Raw genomic sequence first — 12,534 nt, forward strand, 5'->3', positions numbered from 1 at the left:
TCGGGATCTTTAATCACAAGGACATTAAAGTCGAGTTCCATCTGTGTCCACTAGATGGGCTGCTTTCTCCACCCAAAGCCCGTTTTCTGCCTCCCGAGGTGACTCATGAAGTGGAGCATAACAGTCGAGCGGCTAAATTTAGACTGTGTCTGTGTGGTTGGCGTTCAGTACCTTCCTGGAGAGTCTCCTTTTAATCTCTTGCTTGGCTTCTTGCTCCTCTGCTTCATTCTTCTCTGCTTACGGGAAGAAAAAAACACAACAGTCACTTCACAACAAGTGCGTCTGCAACAAGCTGCTGCTGCTACTCCTAAACAGCACCATCTGGTTTGCTTTAGTGAAACGTGCCCGTGGCTGTGAAACAGTGGGATTGCCTTAACAAAGACAACAAGGCGAAAGGGGGATTGACCTCCTTCGATTGCTTCTGGAGAGAGAATGAAACATGCGAGTCGAATCCGTAACGCATTCTCTCCAGTGGCGTCTTCATAATATTTACTGCACGCTCAGTTACTGAATCCATTTGGGGAGGTAGACGTGGTTCCCGCAATCGGGCTAAATTTCAATTTCTCTGAAATTGGAAGAAAAGTCCTAAACATTCGGGGAGTTTAAGGCTGCATATTAGGCTTAATATCCCGACCCGTTATTTGTTAATGGTGAATGAAGTCTAGTGACTCAATTAGCAGCGACTGCGCACACTTTGATTCCTGTGTATGTTACTATTTAAGTTTCCATCATTCATCAGCGGGGGCTCGTGGACTTACGCTTGAGGATGTTTCTCTGCTCCAGCTCCTCCGTGGTGGGTCTTTGGCTCAAGCTCCTGTAAAGACCAAACTGGGTTCACACGAGACTGAACAACATTTCACTCACTTTGCATCTCAAAAAATACAAATCTAATTCCTTCTTTTATACTAAGCAACTATGCAGTTATGATATAAATATGGTTCAACTTATTATATTTAACGTAGGCCTTTATACTCATTTTATTCCACACACTTTTCTTGTTATTATTCCAGCTGTTCTGCCTCTTAAAGAAAAAAAAAACAAACGAAACTGGAGGACAGATATTTAAAGTGCATTATTTGTACCAGTGCACATCCCACAACTACACAACGTGCGCACCTGACTAGTTTGGAGCCGATCAGCTGGCGCCGCTCATGTCTCTCCGTCTCAGAGCTCCGCGGCAGAATGTTTTTCTCCTCCAGCTCCCGCTTGCTGGGACGGTTCCCCAGCTTGATGTTCAAGGTGTCTCGCCGGCGGATCTTGACGGCGAGCGCGCCTGCAACACAAAGGCACCCGGGCGGTGAGAAGCTGGTCTCGCAGGCTTCTGGACCACAGAGATGCCCAAACGCTCAATCGAACCCTACGACACCCTCAGAGGTCGGAGGTCACCGCGACGTCCATGGCGTACGAGGGCAGGTGACCGACCGAGCGCTCACTCACATGAAAAAACACGAGCCGGGCGCTGCTCGTTCCTTCTGGTTTTAGATCAGTGTTTACAAAACAAACAGAACACGCTCTCGAGCAAAGTTAGTAGGAGCGAGGTCACGGGGGCTTCTCTGAAATGCTGCTACGGGTGCAAAGTAGAGCGGCGTACTGGTGGTGTACTCGTCTTCCTCCTCGTCCTCCTCGTCTCGGTAGAGGATGGGTCCGTCGGAGTCGGAGTCGCTGGTCTGGCTGCTGTCTCCGGGCCTGTCGGGGATCACCGTCACCAGGGCCCGCTCCGTGTTCACGCTGAGCCCCGCCGGCCTCTCGCCGTGGCCCTCGGCGCACCTGCAAGGGGGGGGGGGGGGGGGGGGGGAAACCATCACGAGACAGCGTGACCACGCACGTCCCAAAGGGGATTGCTATGATAAAAATAACAATGGTAATGTAAATAAGGACAAAATATCCAAAAAAATGGCTGGCCCATGAGACAACCACCTCACACGTACACACTCACACATACACACTCACAGGAGCTTTACACAACAGATTGCATTGCAGCACGGCTAACACACACACACACACACACACACACTTTACACCGCAAAACCCGTAACCTTATTTTCGTTTAGTTGGTTTTGACAACATCTCATCTCGATCCTATCGTGTTACCAAATGTGTCCTTTCTTGTCTGTTGTTACCAGTCAACTCTCGCTTTAATTTGTTGAACTGGAAAAGAATCCTGAGATCTGACAATTATTCTATTGCCCGCAATAAATCGAAAAACCCAAATATGTGTCCGGCCATCCTCTGAGTGCGTGTCCTACGACAGCAGGCGTGGTGATGGACTCCAAGAAGTATGACAAACATAAGGAATGTTTCACCGGCTCTCACGTCCGCACCACATTTTTACCTCGGGCTGCTCTCCCCCGGGGGCTCTTCTGCCCCGCCCTCCCCTCTCGTCGTTCTCCCCCGTTTCTCCCCCTGCGCGTCGCCGCCCGTCTCCCCCACGTTGAAGGAAGTGTCCTCCGTGGCCGTGTTGACGTGGGGGGGCTGGGCGGCGGGCTCCTCGCCCGCGGCCGAGGCATCGGGAGTCCCCCCCGCCTCTTTGCCCGGGGCTTTGGACGAGGCCGCCTTGGCGCTCGGAGTCTCCGCGGGGGCCTTTTGGGGAGGGGTCGATTTCCGCTTCGTCCTCGCATCGGTGCCCTCCGTCTGCGCTAAAGCGTCCTTAGATGCACGGGAACGAGGGGTGGAGTTGGAGTTGGAGGTGGAGGTGGAGTTTTTTGCTGTTTTCTTTAGATGGGAGGTTTTGGCTGAGGAAAAACAGAGAAGAGAAAGAGAGAAGTGAAATATTAGACATTTTAACTGCACCAATTTCATCCCACAGAAGACGGTTTTAACACCATCTATAAAGATTTACTAGTATTTAGTGCAACTTAAATTATTAATCTTGTTTTGCACTAAACACATTTCAAATTATTTCATAAATATACAGTAAATAACGAAGAAGAAAAAAAGGTGTATGGGGGAATAAATGCTACTTTTTATCCCATCAGACAGAAGATATATTGAAGAGTAACGACCACACCGACATCAAATCATTAAAAAAAAAGCATGAGCATTAGAATGACTATTACTCATTAAACCTGCCTAGAAAATGGAATGCCTGAAGTCAAATTGAAACAGTCCTTTAAATGTCTTTGAGGAGGCTCGGTGTGCTGGTAGAAAGCAGCCGAAGGAAACGAAGAAACAAAGAACTTTAAATGTTATGAAAATACCAAGAAAACAACTGTCCCAATTTTCCAATAACTCAAAATAAATTACACAGATGCCTCCAGAAAAGACGGCATGAACATCACATGCAAGGGTGCGCAGCTTAGTTCCGCCATGCTGGAGGTTCATGTAGTACACAAACACACAAAACGCGCACACACACACACGCACACTTACACAGAATAACGGAATTGATCACGCCCGAGCATCATGCCTGCAATCAAAACCACTTGTCAGATCTCAGTCAGACTGCTGTGTGCTTAGACACACACACACACACACACACACACACACATACACACGCGCGCATGCACACATGCACAGAATGGGCGTTTACAAAAGCTGAAAAAATAGACTGCTTCTGCTTTTTCAGAAACGGAAATATCACACACTCTTTACAGCTACTGACATTCCACTGGACATGTGTTGTAATGAAGAGGACACACACACACACGCACACACTACTACAGACAGAAGCTTGCCTTTACTCTTACAACACATGACGCCGCGGGGTCACCCTTCAAACACTGACATGAGCACATTTTCCATGCAGGGCGGCGAGCAGGAACGCCGACGGCCTCCGTCCCGAACGCGCTGAACTTACCGACACCGCGACTAGTGTTGTTAGTGCTCCGTGGGTTAGCTTTAGCCTGAGTGGACGGGCCTGTCTTGCCTGCGGCTTTGGCGGCCTTTTTAGCCCCCTTGGCCGTGGACGCAGAGCCACCCGCCGGTTTGGAGGAGGCGGGCAGAGAGGGGCTCTGCGTTTTTTTAGCTTGAGCGTCCCGGGGTTGCGCCTGCTTTGCCCGGGCGGCGGGTTTAGCATCGCACCTTTCTGAGCACAGCAGTGGAGGCAGGGGGTGTTGAGAGGTTAAGGTGTGGACAGAAAGCAAGGTGAAGGATGCACATTCGGGGGGGCGAACAGATGCACAAATGTTGACGTTGGAAAGGAAAAGCAGAGAAAGAGACAGCGATAGATGAGTTGCACAGAGATGCCGCTTGATTAGTTAGTCTTTTTATGTAGATGTATCAACATGAAGATGCATCCAGTTTGGGATATTAAAATACCCATTAACCCCCCCCACACTGTGAAGGCATGTTTGTTGCTACTGCTGCTGTTTGTTGCCTGTGCCTCTCTGATTATGGACAAATGGCTCCGGGTTCAATGCTAACAGGGTTGAGATGAGAACAGCACAACACTTAGGCAGCAGCAGACAGAAGGTCCTGAGGTCGATGGAGGCATTAGCAGGCGGCTACTGATCCGCTCTGCAGGCCGATACAATGGAAATATCTATCTGAATCCCAGTCAGAGGACCCACTAAAGGATTCGACCCCTAGCCGAGGAAATGAAAAGGAAATACAAAGGAAAAGACTTCAAAGAAAAAAGCATCTAAAAAGAAGCGACGTGAGTTCAAGTGTACTCATCGTTGTTCTCTAGTGAATGGATTAATAACACTCTGGATACAGAATATCTCCATGTTCCATGAAAGAAAATTATACCTGGACACCAAATATTTCTTTATGCTTGAAGCATGAAACCAATTACGGGTATTCATGATGAAACAGGAGTGAAAGAGCCTCTTTGTAACTATTTCCTAAGCTTTTTTTTCACTACAAAGATGCAAATGTGCAAATATCGTTTGTCTTTTGGGGCTTTCAGACTGAAACGATTCGGCCCATCTATGACTTTTAAATCCAAGAACAAGACAAACACTGACAATAGGGGGAACTGCTCATGTAAGTTTATAGCAAACAAGAGAGAAACTGTTATTCCAGGGCTGAAGTGTCAGTTCAGGCGAAGGTGAAGGACACCAACGAGCCCTAAAGGGTGTTGCAAACGGCTGGCGTTAAGACGCCGCGTGACTCATCCGCGTTACCCGCTTTGTCCTCAGAGCCGTCGGGTCCGGTGGCCTTTTGGTCCGGCGCCGCCTCCGGGGACTCGATGTCAACTTTAACCTCCTCTGACGTCACGCCAGACGTGGCGTGGCCGTTCAGATTCTCGCTGCCGACCGTCTCGTCTGTGAGAGATGAAGTTTTGCTTTAGACACATTTTTAGAAAAAACAGCTCAAGCTCAAGTGTGAAGGTTCAACGCAACGAATGAATGAAGGAAGGAACACGTGAGTGCACGATCACACGGACCTTGGTCGAGGATGAGAACTCCTTTTTTGATGAGCTCCTCCCTCGTTTGTCTGGTGGAGATTTTTCTCTCCAAAACTGAAAGAGCAACAAGAAGAGGCAACCTTGAACTTGTCTTTTGGATCCAGCAAACATTTCACACGGAATTCCAAGAAAGCATTACGCAACAGCTACTTTCCTCTTCTCATTGCTGAATGCCTCGGGTCACCGCCACACAGTCACAGATGAGGATCTGAGCCGCTTCTGCCCCCCCACCCCACCCCGTGAACTAACTGCAGTGGTGTTCTTTGTCATATACGCGAGTGAAAATGCTGTTTATTGGTGGGACGGAACCCACCTTTGGAGAGATCCTGGAACTTGTCGCTGGTCTTCTTCTTCCTCCACTTCCAGGGTTTGAACAGCTTCCCGAGCGACGACAGCTTGCCTCGTTGCTGCCGTGCCGCGGGGGCATTCTGGGTAATGGCGGCGCCGTCCACCACCACGTCACAGCTGGCCAGCGACGCCGATTTCTCCAGCCCATCAACTACGAGAAAAAATACAAAAACGACAGGACATCAGCACCGCGGAACAAACACAAGCGGTTCTCTGGATGCATGGAGATAATGCGTCACACAAACCAACGTTTGCTGGACCAGAACACTGGATCCAGACTTACTTCAGGCAGACAAAGCCTACTTTTCACTTGTTTCAACGCTGACTAGTTTCATTATTATCCCTGTTGTTTGCATGAAATAAAGCATGTGGGTGAAATCAGGTCATGATACTTTGGATATCTTGCCCATGTTAAAGTGGGGAAAAGGCACATTGCAAGTTACCTCCCTGAGAGACTATAATGAACTGGACTACAGGGGTTGGCCATCAAGAAGGAAGCTGTTGAGCAACACGGAATACCAAGAAGAAAAAAAACGAGATTTAACTGTAAAGATTTTTGTTTGAATTTCAATTCAATCAAAATACTATTCATTCATATGTAAAGACTCCTCCTTTGTTGAACTTGATCCAGGCTTTGTTTTAAAAGCTAAAAGGAAAAGACCGGGAACCATTTCTCTGTATCATTCTCTTTTCTCCCAACGGCTTGGCAGGAACAGTGTGTGTGTGTGTGTGTGTGTGTATGTGTGTGTGTGTGATCCCTGTCTTTCCAAAAGTCCTTCTCTTCCTGTTGAAAGATAAGAAGTCCTGTGAACCCTCTGGTAGACTTCAGGCAGTGTGCAAATGGTGTGTGTGTGTGTGCCTGTGTGTGCCTCTGTGTGTGTGTGTGCGTCATACCGGAACCTTTCAGAGGAAAGACGGGTGGTGTGTAATTCCTCAGATTCAAGCAGAGGAAGGTTTTTTGTTGTTTCAGCCCCAGCGGGCATCAAAAGGTTATTGTTGCTCCTAACAAACTTTAAGGGATTTTTCCCAGAACACCATCATCATCTTCATCATCATCATCATCATCATCCGTGCCGTCAAATTACTGAATGAATTCCCTCAACGGAATGTAAAGTCACTGCAGCAGCGAGGGGATGAAGTTTGAGTTTGAAGCTTGAGTCGGGACAGTGAGGGAGTTAACAGGAGGCTGGCAGTTGTTCCAGTGTACTGATGCCCTCAATTTACTAAATTTAATTGCTCTAATTAAATTTGTCAAAGGCAATACTGCCACCAGGGTCAAATATTTCTACTCCTTATACCTGCAGGGCTCCATATTGTCCTCGCCAGTGAAATTTTGAAAATATACGGCGTTCTTTTGATTTGTAAAAAAAGTGATGCATTACTGGGCGCAAATGGTTTTATTTCATTTTTTCATTTGTATTGGCGAATCAATCACAAAGCTCAGTGTCACGTCTCTTCCTGGTACTTTAATCTCAACATTCCATCATTTCCGGTTTTATTTTGTGTCGCTCACCTTTGGTTTCAGATACTTCACTTCCTGCCCTCGATTATTTTCCCCTCTGTGTGATCGGCCCAATCCCACAATATCCCCCGCTAAACCCTGACCCCTGACCCCTGGGGGACTTAACTGACGTCACCTATTATTGGGAAGGAACATTGCTGCCACATGTCACGTCACCATGGCAACATCAAACAAAAGCATTTACAATGGAGGGTATTTATTTCACACGTTTTACTCTCTCGACTTGAAAGTCTTTCGGGCTCTTTTTTCATTTTTTGAGGTAAATAACGTTTTTACCGCTTTGCGTCACCGTTGGGCCTCGGTCTCCTCCGCCCCTCCGGGTGGACTCACCTGAGCTGTCTGCTGTGTTTGAATGTGTGTTCCCGCGTTAATTGGGTTTCCATTCAATTAAAATACTGGAGAAAAGTTGAATTAAATCGTGGCATCCGTGAGGCTAATAACAGTGTCGAGAGTATGGTGTCATTATCTAAGAGCGCGTCCTGCCCTCATCACTCCAACCAGCACACACACACACACACACACACACACACACACTTGTATTACCCATGAAAATACGAGAAAGCGAGATGGTAGGAGGGGTTTAACCTTCGACTGTGGTTGAAACGGGAGCTCAAGAGTCATGACGGGTAGAAATGCAAAGACCATGTGCTCTCAGCTCGAGTCCTTCTCAATAACTAGTGACAGAAAGGACACGAAGGTCGGAGAGAAAGCAGCGCGGCGTTATTCTCAAATCTGTTTAAGAGGCTTGTGCAGCAGAAACACAGCTGAAAGCACACTCGGCTGCACTAAGGAAGAATTATTAGCGGGTGCTGTTGCCCAACAGCAAAAAGCCAGCGTTTGAAAGGTAGATCGAAAGAATGCAGTTGCACTGGAAAAAAAACAACTCATTTTTTAACTCGTTCGTAATATTTTCGTATCGGATGGTGCTTTTCCATATCCTGGTATTGAGCTCAATGAAAAAGAAAAAAAAAAACAATCAATATCCTGTTAATTTGTTGGCTCTCTGGCAGCCCGTCGGTGCCGATACTAGACGCCGTCGGCCATCTGCTGCTCAACACGCCTCGCTGGCGGCCACCGGCTGACAGTGATCAGAGGGAACTGTCTCCGGCTGCTGCTCACTGGTGACAGTGGAGTAATACAGAGCATCCCATAATACATCAAACGTTAAGATAAGGCTTCAGGCATTTGGTCGTCGGCGGGAAACCTATAGAAACCTCCAGAGCAGAATTCTCTATTTTAAAAACGGTTTTGTATCTACTTCTGGTCTTTAATAAAAACTGCTCAGCCATATTACAAAGTTGATTTCATTTGCAGCAGTAAATAAATAAAGTGGGGCTCCGAAAATTTGAAACGCAACACGGCCCGTTTGTTTTGTTAACGCATGTGATATCCCGGGACTGCAGGATCCTGCTCACCTTCACCGCCCTTTACATTCGCAAACAGCGCAATAAAAAGCATCAGAAACAGGGAGCAGCGACATGGAAAAGTGCAAAAGCCAGCACATGCTCTCCCCGGACACCAATGTAATTCCCCCCTCTCGCACACAACCACGCCAACGCACATTTCCTGTTACTGTGTTGATATTAAATCGCAACAATAGGTGCATTTCAGCAGCTGCTTTTGCGCAGCTAACGATGGGAAAATGAGCTACAGCGATTATCATCACCATTAGAACACCGATTAAACCTCTGGAGGGAGCCTAATATGGACGACGGACAGACGTGTGACTCGCAAAGAGAAAGAAGAGAAAGGAAAAGAGGAACGGCGCAGAGGAGTGAAGGATAGATTTAAGTTGATTTAGAGAGTAGAAAAGCAGATAGTGAACTTTTTTAGGGTGATAGGTTGGTGGCACAAAGTCTCCTTGTATCGACGGACGTGCGCTTATTTTCCAATCTCTGCATTGTTTGTTTGGTTGAAGCCTAATCGGATCCAGGCGGATACAACGTTTGGAGATCTGAAACCGACGCGTGTCGTGTTGCAACACAGGAAGTGGATTTTTTTTCTACGCCGACAGTTCCACCACACAAGGGTTAATTTGCAAAGAAAGCTCAATGGGCAGAAACTTAACACTCAATCCTCCTCTTATTGTAATCCACCTTCGCTACTGCTAATACAAAAGCAGCATACTTATTAAGTATGACACGGTGGAGAAATGTTGCTCCCCGTTGGGAACCGCCGCCCTCTAAACCCCCCCCCCCCCCCCCCCCCCAAAAACCGAGGATCCAACCCCAACAAGAGCATCCGTTGTTTTTAGGAAGTTCCCCAGGATGACGGAAGCTGACGTTTGGTTTGCAGCCTCTCAACACGAGAGGCCGCAGTTTTTTTTTTTTCAGTTTTGTTTTTGTTTCTAAGCGTGACCTCAGAAATTCTCTGACTTTATTGTAACCATGACAACAAAATGTTTGCCAACCTCGGTAAGTACCTCGCTAACCATGATCTGACCGAAAAGATCAGGCAGAAATACAGGAATCAAGTGATGGGATCAACAGCATCGACCACCAAGAATACAGCGAACACGATACGAAGCCTCAGGCAGACCAGATGACCACGAGTCAAGATAAGACCAGGGCAGGTCAGAGCTTCAGGTGGTTAATCCGCTGATAAATACCAGTTATAACAGTTAGTGTGATGCAAAAAATTGAAATTGCATTACAACTGCGAGCGATGAAGTTTTACAGAAATCCTGCAGGTCAAACAGGGAGAGGAATCATCACACAAACTGAGATGTGTAGAATACGTCGTCTCTGCAGACCTGATGGAGGACCAGTAGCATTGGTATTCGGTTGGTGAGATCGCCCCTCATTCAACCCCTTTGTTTGCTTTCTTTTTTTATTATTATTATTTTTTTTTTTACAGATTCCTCCCTTCTGTTTGCTTGACGTGCATCGACTCGATCTGCTCCCCGCGTGTCTCTCGTCTTTGCCTCAGTCCAAGAGGCGGACAGCGAAGCACGTCTTTTAGTTACAGACGTTATGGCAGCAACATAACGTCTGTAAGTGTTGTTGAGGATGAGGAGGAGGAAGGAGAAGAGAGGGGAGAGGCTTCCTTCCTTCCTTCCTTCCTTCGCTGCAAGTCGCTGGGGACGCCGCAAAACAGCCGAACGGGAGAGAAAGAGGCAAAGAGAGACAAAAGAGAGGAGGCGACGGAGGGGGAGAGAAAGGGAGAGAGGTGGAAACTGAGGGAAGGGCCAAAAAGAAAAAAGAAAAGAGGTGTTGTATGAGAGCGGATGAGGGAGGGCCGACGCCGAGCACTAGCTGATGTTTCAACACTTGGGTCATTTCTTCCTAACTTTTTTTTTTTTTTTTTTTTCAATGTAGGCCAGAGAAGCAGAGCACTGTGCAACTCCCGATACTCCAAGAGACCGCAGCTCCAGTGTTTTAAGGCTCATTTATAACTCATTACGCCTGAGAGGCTATCAGTTTTATATTAATGGTCTTTCGGTGGAGCCCTGACGGATCGCTTACCCCTCCGGCTCTTAGTACTGTTGATTCAGCATTTAAAGCATGGTAATGAAACCCATAACGCTGCGCGTACATAGATCATTATTATGGCCTCTGGTCCATACGAATGTTGGCTTAAGTGTGCTACAAAACAGTCCGAGTCGTCACTTTTAATGCTTACGGCGCCGTTAAACAAAACGTCCAGTTTTGTTTTCATCCGGAGTCCTTAGTCTCTTCCTCGCTGCCCTGAAGCGTCACCGTGAAAAATGTGAGCAAATAGTAAATGTTTACTTTTATGGCTCATGGACCACAGATGACAAAGGAGAAATAGGTTGATTTCTCACACAACTCCTCCGCTAATGCACTCTCACATTTGATCTTTTAAGGCTTTAAGTGACTCTCTGCACTAAGTTCACGACGTATCCATCCGTCGGTTTATCTTCAGTTACACTTTTCATGTCTCCATGAAGACTACGAAAAGCAACGGTGCTCGATTATGATCTCAGGTTAGGAGACATTGGGTCTCAACTACCCGGACTACATTTTTGGAGAGGGACGCTTTTTTGGGGTGGGGATACTTTGGACTGCCCTTTCTGCCACCATCACCACAATGATGCACCGGAATCTCGTTGTTTTATATAGGCAACAATCTCTTTAGTCGAATGCTTGTATGATCTGCAGCAGCGAGTCGTATTCACGTGATGCTCACTGAAGTGGCAGTTTTGTAATTGCAGTCGATGGGATTCACTTGCAGGTGTGAAGCGGCACTCGACATCGACGGTGAGAATCAAACCTGCACGGCCCTCTGGTATTTTTGGAGAAGTAAGACACAATATTTAAATATTTCATGCTTCAAGTGAGGGCTTGGTGTTTTTTTTATTTTCGTCATGAGACTATATTTGCGAGTAATTTTTCCTCCCAATATTTTCTTTCAAAGCCTGAAAAATGTATCAAATATTTGAATGGATCATCAGCAGAATAACCCTAAATCGACTTTTTTTCTCACATTTCTGTTTTAAGTTTAAGATTTGACAACCGCATCTGGGACCAAAGCTACAGTTAAAGGACCAAAGCTACAGTTAAAGGACCAAAGTTACAGTTTATGGACTAAAGCTACAGTTAATGGACTAAAGCTACAGTTAAAGGACCAAAGTTACAGTTAATGGACTAAAGCTACAGATAAAGGACCAACTTTACAGTTAAAGGACCAAAGTTACAGTTAAAGGACCAAAGTTACAGTTAATGGACCAAAGCTACAGTTAATGGACTAAAGCTACAGTTAAAGGACCAAAGCTACAGTTAATGGACCAAAGTTACAGTTAATGGACTAAAGCTACAGTTAATGGACTAAAGCTACAGTTAAAGGACCAAAGTTACAGTTAATGGACTAAAGCTACAGATAAAGGACCAACTTTACAGTTAAAGGACCAAAGTTACAGTTAAAGGACCAAAGTTACAGTTAATGGACCAAAGCTACAGTTAATGGACTAAAGCTACAGTTAAAGGACCAAAGCTACAGTTAATGGACCAAAGTTACAGTTTATGGACTAAAGCTACAGTTAATGGACTAAAGCTACAGTTAAAGGACCAAAGTTACAGTTAATGGACTAAAGCTACAGATAAAGGACCAACTTTACAGTTAAAGGACCAAAGTTACAGTTAAAGGACCAAAGTTACAGTTAATGGACCAAAGCTACAGTTAATGGACTAAAGCTACAGTTAAAGGACCAAAGCTACAGTTAATGGACCAAAGTTACAGTTAATGGACTAAAGCTACAGTTAAAGGACCAAAGCTACAGTTAAAGGACCAAAGTTACAGTTTACGGACTAAAGCTACAGTTAATGGACTAAAGCTACAGTTAAAGGACCAAAGT

At 46.2% G+C, this 12,534-nt stretch overlaps 1 protein-coding gene across 4 annotated transcripts in view; it reads right to left on the bottom strand.

Moving 5' to 3' along the window:
* phactr2 (phosphatase and actin regulator 2) overlaps nt 1-12,534 on the bottom strand; it is a 31,036-nt gene that overhangs the window by 5,260 nt on the left and 13,242 nt on the right. For 3 of the 4 annotated variants that reach the window (XM_037465890.2, XM_037465892.2, XM_037465891.2), the window contains exons 2-10: nt 5,664-5,849; nt 5,330-5,404; nt 5,067-5,207; nt 3,797-4,024; nt 2,333-2,732; nt 1,592-1,767; nt 1,117-1,273; nt 759-814; nt 172-233 (exon numbers count right to left, since the gene is read on the bottom strand). In XM_037465890.2, the coding sequence (XP_037321787.2) occupies nt 172-233; nt 759-814; nt 1,117-1,273; nt 1,592-1,767; nt 2,333-2,732; nt 3,797-4,024; nt 5,067-5,207; nt 5,330-5,404; nt 5,664-5,849 (1,481 nt within the window). The remainder of the gene's footprint in view (nt 1-171; nt 234-758; nt 815-1,116; nt 1,274-1,591; nt 1,768-2,332; nt 2,733-3,796; nt 4,025-5,066; nt 5,208-5,329; nt 5,405-5,663; nt 5,850-12,534) is intronic. The other variant, XM_037465893.2, reaches the window with a different exon arrangement.

This window comes from Pungitius pungitius, chromosome 13 (genome assembly GCF_949316345.1).
Source record: "Pungitius pungitius chromosome 13, fPunPun2.1, whole genome shotgun sequence".
In the NCBI taxonomy this organism is placed as follows: Eukaryota; Metazoa; Chordata; class Actinopteri; order Perciformes; family Gasterosteidae; genus Pungitius; species Pungitius pungitius.